The 9,231-nt window shown below is 43.0% G+C and overlaps 1 protein-coding gene across 1 annotated transcript in view; it reads right to left on the bottom strand.

Moving 5' to 3' along the window:
- Positions 1-1,042: 1,042 nt before the first annotated feature.
- The window catches only part of RRP15 (ribosomal RNA processing 15 homolog), a 167,564-nt gene continuing 159,375 nt past the window's right edge, over positions 1,043-9,231 (bottom strand). The window contains exon 5 of the mRNA XM_085612936.1: positions 1,043-2,631. Within this exon, the coding sequence (XP_085469062.1) occupies positions 2,470-2,631 (162 nt within the window). The 3' untranslated portion in view covers positions 1,043-2,469. The remainder of the gene's footprint in view (positions 2,632-9,231) is intronic.

Below are 9,231 nucleotides of genomic sequence, written 5' to 3'. Positions count from 1 at the left end.
GTCCGCCACAATCCATGAAGTTCACCTTCAGTCTTGCAGGCAGGCCTATGAAGCAGCACAAAATATAGTGATAGTGACTGTCACTGAGGTCACAGGACCCTTGAGCAGGGTGGCTCTAGGGCAGTGTGACCGCTCCGGGGCGCTGACTTCAGGTAGGGGCGTCGTGTGTGTAAGTATATGTTTTTTTTAAAAGCACTTGCTGCCTTCTTCCTGGCCTCCAACAATTTTAGGCAACAATAAAAATGTCATGATAACTCCAGTGATTAATGTTCTTAGTAGAGAGAGATGGTGCTTTGTTTAGTGGAAGTTTTGACTCATGGAAAGGAAGCGCAGAGGGTTAATGTGCCTGCTGCAAAGAACATGTACTATGCAGATCACAAAGTGCACATAATGTAAATAGGTCAGTGGATTATTTGTCAAAGAGACCCTATTGTCACTTGCAGTTAAATTGTTAATATCCTAACATAGGACAGTGAGCTCTTAACTGTCATGCAAGAGCTGCATTCAAACTGCAAGGTATACATTAGAGCGTTATGGTTTTTTCCATAGTCTTTGATTATCCTAATGTTGCAAAAAAGGGTTCATTTGGGTAGAAATCAGTTCTGATCATTAAAGAGAACCCCCAACCATGGCATTACATTTTACATTCTGAGTTTGTTTTTCTCCAGACCAATCACTATTAAACGATGCTGCCTAGTAGTATGGTTGTCATGTGACTCCTACACCTTGTAGTCTTTTGTCTTATGTCACATGCCCTATACAGTGATTTGAACACGTACGATTGATTGTCGCGGTGTAATATGTGTGATGTAAAGTGCTCTGACACCCTACACTGGCATTAGTGGTGCTGTAAATTTTCTGATTCATTATTATTTTGACATTTTTACACATGCTAACAGTCTCTGCAAAGATTTTTCCTTATTAGTACCAGTGGAACATACAACTGGTACAGCAGCAGTGAGAAAAGTGACCAGTCAACCTTGGCAAAAGGCCCTCCACTTCACAGCAGCACAAGTCACATTCGTAATCAACTTTGGATCCGTTTGAGCTATAAACAATTTATTAGTTAAAATAGTCAGATTATGCAGCAGATGTATTATGTGGTAAATATGGCAGAGCCATAATTATGTAGAAAACATTAGCAAAATAGGATATTTTGCCATTCGTGTTCGAACTGCTCTTGTGGAAAAAGGGAGGGGGGGGGGGGGTGCTGATGACATAAACTCCATGGCTGGGAGACAAATGGCTTGCGATTCCACTTTTAAGGATATTTGGGTCTTTCAATGATTGGAAACGTATCCCACTTTGTGGACGTATTTTAATGTCAATACCTTAAATAAACATGTGTATCCATTGGTTAAATTAAATAACGTAATAAGCTGTAACGGGTTAGTGAGATGGGAAACAAATACTAAAAATTTGGATATTTTGCTCTTTCTGCCACACCTGACTCCACCCACTGATCCAAACCACAGGTTATCCCTGCCCTCTGATTGTCTGCCCACAGTTCCCCAACTTCTTTCCCCCCACTTCGACCACTGGGTGTGACCTACTTTCCCCCTTTATGTCCTCTCTCTCCTTGGCCTAGGATCAAGTGTGTTGTTGAGGGGGTGGAGACTGAGGGTCTCACTCTGCAGCTGTCACTCAAATGAAGCAATCACACTAACTAAGAGCTTAATTGGTTAGAAATACTGCCCTTCACCACTGATCCGCCTTCCTGGCTGACGCGCTGGCACGCACATCACACAAACTCTACGGCCCCTTTGACTTCAATCATATTTTACCGCAGCTGTTACTGCAGGGGTTTCAGGATACATCAACATGAAATCATATTTATATGCAATTAGGATATTATAACACGTGAGCATTTAACTATGTAGAACATAGCTTGCCATTCATGCTCGTTTACTGTAAGCAGTTATAACAATTTTATTTTTAATGAGCAAATTAGCTGACGCACATTTCACCGACCGAGTACTGTGGGACAACGTACATTTAGGCTTGAAATGTCTCTAATGCACCTGCAAGAAACTCCCTGTGCATGTCAAACAGCTGGAAGCCATTAAATAGGACCCATAAAGTCGCTGCGTTTCATACATTTTCTGAGCTGTGCCGGCAGTTAATTACTATAGCTGTTCAAAGGTGCAGGCGCAGTGTTCAGAAACTATGGCGTACCGCGCGCGGTAACTCATGCTAACGCAAAAACTTTTAATGACCTTGGGCCAAATCCACATTTTGTTGGGCAGGTGCCGCCGTTTTGACTGGACAATGTGTGTTGGAAAAATGCACAAAATTAAGCACTTCGGAAAATATTTTCAGATTAAAGCTCAATAGAGCTTAGTTTAAAAAAAAAAAATTATAAGAACAGGGTCCCCAGGGCGAGACCACGAATGTGTCACCCATTCACAGAATGGAGACCATCCCAAGAGCCAAGGAAGTAGGGGGGAGGGGGCTCTCCCTTCCGCGAGGTTATCGGTCGGAATCACTGTCGCCCTCATCATGGGCATTGGTATGCTCCTGTTCGGCGTCGCCGTCATCATCGCTCTTTTTGTCCCAGTCCTTCATGGACGCTCCCATCATGAAGTCATCACGCAGAATGTTCCACTCGGGCCCTTCTGATTTTACTGTGACCTGCAGACGGGAAGAGAGAGGATGGCATCAGACAGTGGCAGGCAAGCAATATGCTGCCTTCTGCAGCAGAGTTAACACTGGTGGAAAATGCAGTTGACCAGTTACAAATGGGTACTACAGGATTCAGGTGTGCTATACGGGCTCGTCACAGTGCACTAAGTGTGTCGGGTTGGAGTCCCAGCATAACGTGTCCCACCGTAAGAGACGTTGTGCTGGGTAAGCCAAATAACATTATTAGATGTTATGAGACACCGGTAACAGGGTAACTAACGCGCACACACAATGCTGTAGAAACCATCTGGATCTCGTGTACTGGAAATCAAAATACAGCAGAAGGCAAGGTCTTCCAGGAGCATATTTCTCATAAAAAAGCAAGCTGCTACTTTTCCACTTCCTCCAAGATAACACAGCAGTTTGGAAACGCAAAATTCATAAGAGGAAACACATTCTGCAAAGCATTAAACATCTTCACTTCCCAAAAAATCCTGCCATGGATGCCGATGAGGGGATACGCTAATAAGAATTAGATCCTCCAATTAATTAAAGATATGGAGGAACATTTTTTTTGTCACGGGATAAAGCTTTATTAAACCCTGCCTCTTTTAATGAAAACGCGTTTGGAAATCAAAATAGCCTTATATCACATCACGTATTAACCCCCAGGTGCCGATTCATTAGAACACTTTTGGCAGGTTTCGGGAACACAAATGTGGATTCAATAAAGCCATTTTTAAAAACAAATATAACATTTAGCTTGTTTAATGGCCGGTGAACCAAATTCCCCTCAAAGTAGCAGATTACCTCACGTCCAAAAGCTTCTCATGTATATGCACAAGGCTAATTGCAAGGAAACACTAATTTAAAAATGTAAGCATAGAGGGTCATATGAAATTTACTGGCAGAACTAAAAGAACGATAAGACCATCTCTATAAACTTCATAAAGGAATGCTTCCAGTCATGCGGAAACGAAAAGGGCAACCTTTACGAGCAAAACAAGGTACGACAGTGCCACCCAGTGGAACCACGGTGAAAAGGAACGCTTGCAATGCAGTGCAAAACCAGACTAACAAGCATTTGCAATGCGAATAGGTTTGGCTTTGATGTGCTGCATCCTGCACTCATACAAGCACACCTCTGACACTGGTCAGATCGCACTTTTACACGCATGCTCCTCATCACCCTGCACGCACAAGGTGCGATTTTGAGGCAAAGTATGGATGGTGCTGTTGTGACGCAAGGGGGAAACTTGTGATGCGAGTGCTCTTCTGGTATTCTTGAGTGGGTGATTTTTGCGTTTATTAATTGGTTGTGTCAGATTGGTTTTTTTTGTGGGGGGGGGGGGATCTATTTTGTGCATTAATAATAATGAATAATATTTTTATATCTATTCTGAAATGACAATTTCAATTGAAACTAATTTCAGATGATATGTAGAAATGTGTTTGTTAATGTCTGGTATCACACTTTATTGTTCAATGAATTAAAATCGTTACAATATGCTATCATTACAGTTTACTATCAATGAGAAAAGTAAAAAAAAAGTTACAACTCACAGGGTTTGCTAAAAAGCTAAGCATGAAATAAAACCTTAAAAACTATTATCCAAGCTGAAACTAAAGTGCTGGTGCATAGAACTTTTGGGAGATGTGTAATCATAGTCACTCTTGTTCGATGGTCGACTGAGAACTTCTTGTGCCTTTAATGTTTTGTATCAGTGCGGCTCGAAGTGCATCAATGAATTTCCCTAGTCGGGCCAGGATTTGCACTGTGTTAGCAGAGAAGCACAAGTCTGACGCTTCACTGCATCGACCAAGGCCGTGAGACCTGCAAATTGGAAGTACCAGGCGGTGCCGCTCACTGGCTAACTTTGGGCAGCAACACAACAGAGGGAGCCAAGATTCTTGGTAGTAACTGCAGAGACGACAGGCGACTAGATTGTCTTGCCGGGCCCAAGAAGGATTAAAGTCCACAATGGGCAGTGCTAGAAGTCTCATATAAGTGATTCTTTTATGGGCCGGAGCTGACAGAGCTGGCTCAAAGTAGGGCTGCGGTTTTCCCGGGATAGAAGAGGCATCCAGTGAGAAAAGGTTGGGTTGATGGTGTAAGTTTTCCAGGTCCCTTTCAAAGGATATTCTCTTGACCTGTATGTTCTCCGTCTTTTTCCAGGCTGTAACCGGAATATCCTGATTGTGCAGATGTTGGACTTCTATTTCGAGTAGACTTACAGCTGCTGCCAACTGGACCGGCCAGGGAGAGCCTTCCTCTTCAAAGATAGTTTTAAATTTGCGCTTTCAGAGAAGATGGAGGTGCAACCAACGTGCTAATATAATATTTTAATATATCCCCTGAGGCAGTGTTATCCGGATGTGTGAGTTCCTCTGGCTCTCCTGGCCTGTGATGGGAGAGCCAGAACCTTCTTGGAGGCAGAAATTTGAAGGTTCATGAGGAGCTTATTGTAGGCACCAGAAAAAGCCAGGTGACCATAGTTCAAAGATGGAATAAGTTTAGCTCTTAGAACTTTCAGAACAGGTTCTGCTGTTGGACTGTGAAGACGCTGGTTTAGACGTCTCAGACTGTAAATAATGCCAGCTCCCTTACTTCTTAGGTGTTTCAGATGGACTGTTGGTTTTGCCCCTTCCGAAAGCCTGATGCCCAAATAGTTATAGCTTGTGCATGTTTTGAGTTGCAGTTCGCCTAGGCGCCATTATGCTGTTTTCTATCAATGGTACTTCCCACAATTAGTGTTTATTAATGTGTTTCTTGCAAAACCCCTCTTTAGACCAAATGGATGCCATCTCCAACTCCCACCTTTTTCCCTCGTGCATATCCACAGTTATGATTATACTGCTTTTGATTACATTTTCCCTGTTCTCTATAACTCGTCACGTTTGTCAAGGTCTCTTCAGCTGCATCACTAGTCTGTTCACTGGGAGAAAGTCTTATTGTCTAAATGTTTCATATTTGTTTGAACATTTCCAGATGAGATTATCATAAAGGGTACTGAATTAGTTTTTTTTTTATTTTTAGAAATGAAAAGGCACTTATGAGTTTGCTAAAGGAAGTATACTTTCACTCACACCAGTGATCCTGCAGATTCTCTACTTTTATAGGCAAGAATTGCATACAAGAAACCCCTCGATTTTGGGGGTGAGCCATAAGATTTTCTTATGCTGCCCGATTTTCTTAGGGTTTTGCTGCCCATTTAGACTATTTTTTTTAATTTTTACATATTCTTTATAACTTTGCATTTGAGAGCCTTCATGGCATCGACTCTATCGCTTATTTAGATTTTTTCTTTTTTTTTACATAAATCTGGTAATTTTTATTGATCTCGAACTCACTTACTGAGTGTGCCCCATTAATTAATTGAACTGTTTTCATCTACTAATTGATATTTGGGGCGTTGCCTTGAAGCGCAATTCATTGTGTAGAAGAGCCATATGATGTAAAATTTCTGGGTGTTCAATTTTAGGGGTGCGGGTTTGCTCCCACAGTTGTTCAGCTGACAAAGTACACTTCTGTGAACTTCCCGTTTTCTCACCCAGGGGCTCTCAGCCTACGCTTTGTGGTGTACATGCGTAGGAGAACGAGGATGTATTCTCTGCATCTCTCCTGCCTGGGAGACTCGACCCTTTAAATGTAAGCACTTATGTGTCGAGGATAGTTCTTTGGATCAATGCACGTGGCATAGGCTTTTTTGAGCAAACTCCAGGGCCGTCTATAGAAGGCGGAACCCGTCATCTTCCATGGCGTATAATAGGATTGCAAACCAATTGGGTGGCGATGGCAATGAATGAGATTTAGGTGATAATAGCATAACAAATAGCATGGCCAATATGCAGTCGTGTTGAGTGTGCTGAAGAAATCCTTGAATTTGGGTTCCTTTGTAATGCCTCCGTACTCTAACATAAGGTTGCTGAAATGTGTGTATCTATATGTAGGTGGTCTTAGCATGGATATCAATAACATCTGTGCCTCAATAAACAGTTTCAATGGGCTGGGGGGGAGGGGGGGGGGGTATGAAGGCTGGCCATTTTTCACCCGCACATTCAGAGCCTTGGGCATGACCCTTATGCTTTCTAAGAGATGGACTTAAGCGTCCCAGGTAGGGGCAGTAACTGCTGTGTTAGATTTGCAAAACAATACAAAGCTTGCATTGCACTGACATGGGCACACCACTCACCATGCCTTCACAGAGGCGCACCTTTCAACCTCCTCCCACACAGACACACAACCCACCCTGCACTCGCACCTCTCCCACCCTGCACTGACAATGGCACATACCTCACTCTGCCCTCTGAGGCATGGTGCTAACCCAGCAGTCGACAGCCACACTTTTCTTCCTGCACTTCTACAGGCACACCCGCTTCCCTGCATTCACACAGGTACACCGTTCACCCTGCGCAGGGATGAGAACAATGCTCGCCTTGTTCTGACAGACACACCGCTCACACAAGCAGGCCTTTAAAACTGCATTCATATGGGTATAATCAACACCCCTTGCGATCACAAAGTTGCACTATGTTCACTCTGCACTTATGTGGGCACATCGCTTACCCTGATTTAACAGGGTACACCACTAACCCTGCCTTCACAAAGGCACGCCTCTCTCCCCTACTCATAGCAGAGAGGATGTGGCGCAGTGGCCAGAGCTCGGCGCAACAGCCTGTGATTCTGGGCATATTACTTAATCTCCCCGTGCCCATGGACAGAGCCTGGAAACCCTCACGGGCGAAAAGCTGCGCTATATAAATCTTCAACTATAAACTATAGAAAATTGTGTTTTTTCAGATAATATACACACATAACGGGTAACTGCTTAATACAGTCCAATATTGCTATTCAAGGGTTCATACACCACAAGGCCCGATGGATGAGAGGTCTGTGTACGTTACCAGAACCCTTAGATGGCAATATAAGATTATAATACATGGGTTATATGCATTTTCACGTTAATGTTTAGTTTGAAAATAGTTAGATTGAAATGGCTGCTTTATGCAAAGCACAAATAACAGTTGATGGACAGAATGCAGATCAATGTCATACATTCACCCCAGTACAGAGATCTGGGCCTAAATCCATAGTTGTTTTGCTCACCATGCCATTCCAGTTTGAACCCAGCCATATGCAAATCAGTCTTGACCCTATGCTTCATGGGAACAGTCCAGCCTGAACTGCCAAGCCAGGTCCTCCCTGGACTGGAACAAGCATCCTAGGACCAGTTTCGGAGTTTCACCCCTCTTCAGCCAGGATAGCTTGATTCCAGTGACATGGAGAGCACGGGCTGAAGAGGGGTGAAACCCCGAAACCGGTCCTAGGATGCTTGTTTCCGATCCAGAGAGGACCTGGCTTGGCAGTTCGGGCTGGACTATTCCCATGAGGCACAGGGTCAAGACTGATTTGCATATGGCCAGGTCTAAACTGGGGTGGCATGATGAGCAAAAGAATGATGGATTTAACCCAGATCTCTTGACTGGGTGTGAATGATTTGATTTGTTCTGCATTCTGTCCATCAATAGTTCTTTTTGCATTTGCTTTATTCAAAGAGCACCTAACAATGGCCACTGATTAGAATAAGAATAATTCAATGGGGAGTGGAGCCAGACAGTGGATTTATGCAATTCAATGGCTTCAGCCTGCACCGAATATGTCAAATAATTTCAAATTTCACAAAAGAAAAATTGTTTCTGGCGCAAATGGACGCAAGAACCCACCAGAGACTGTACTGTAATATTTCCATTTTTTGCAGCCTAATGTATATACCCTTGTTGAATAATCTAGCCCTCCATGCAGCACAGCTCTTGCAATCTTTGCAGTGATTTGGGTGATCATGAAATCTATAGTTCACAGGGAACAAATGAAATATTTTCCATATTTCATAGGTTCACTTTGAAATATTACTTTTTATACCACTGCATTTTGTGCAATAAAAGCACCAATGTATTGCATTTATAATTCTTTGTAAGTGAAAACCATCGAGTCAAACATTCAAAGCCTTGATTGGATGGGTCACAGCATGGAAAATGCTCTACACGGTGGGTGAGTGGTACTAGTGGGACCCCGGTGAGGAGCTGCTTCCATCCAGGGGACGTAGGACCAGTACTTGCCCCACTGCTCTGAAGATTTTTGGTTGATATTGTAGAATAAAAGTGAAAAAGAAATATAAAAAAAAACCTCAAACGGTCAAACACTGGAATTTTTTTTTTTTTTTTTAAACAGCTGGACTTTCGCAAGAAGCTTAGGTCCTCGAGTAAGCCCTCTTAGAGCTGACGTCACACATTTGCAGAAAGAGCGCCTGAATACCTGTACGGGTGTTTAGTGAGCTATAAAACCATCGTTAACATAACATAGGATACATCATACAAAATGATAGGTGCGGCAAAACCCAAAGGCTAAAGTAGACACCGCCCACCCACCGATTTAATTCTTCTGCGTTTATTATCTAAAGCTATACTTTACTTTTGAGGCCTTAACGAGAAACACTCCTTCGTCCATATTCTGCTAACCGCAATTTAAAATCTTTCATTCACACGGGGCCCCATAATCAGTTTACAGAGGAAGGAATGTGATCTGAAAGAATGTAAACGGAAGCCAAGCAG

Source organism: Triturus cristatus, chromosome 6 (assembly GCF_964204655.1).
Source record: "Triturus cristatus chromosome 6, aTriCri1.1, whole genome shotgun sequence".
Classification (NCBI taxonomy): domain Eukaryota; kingdom Metazoa; phylum Chordata; class Amphibia; order Caudata; family Salamandridae; genus Triturus; species Triturus cristatus.
The sequence above is the reverse complement of the archived record's forward strand: the minus strand, read 5'-3'. Positions and strand labels throughout refer to the sequence as shown.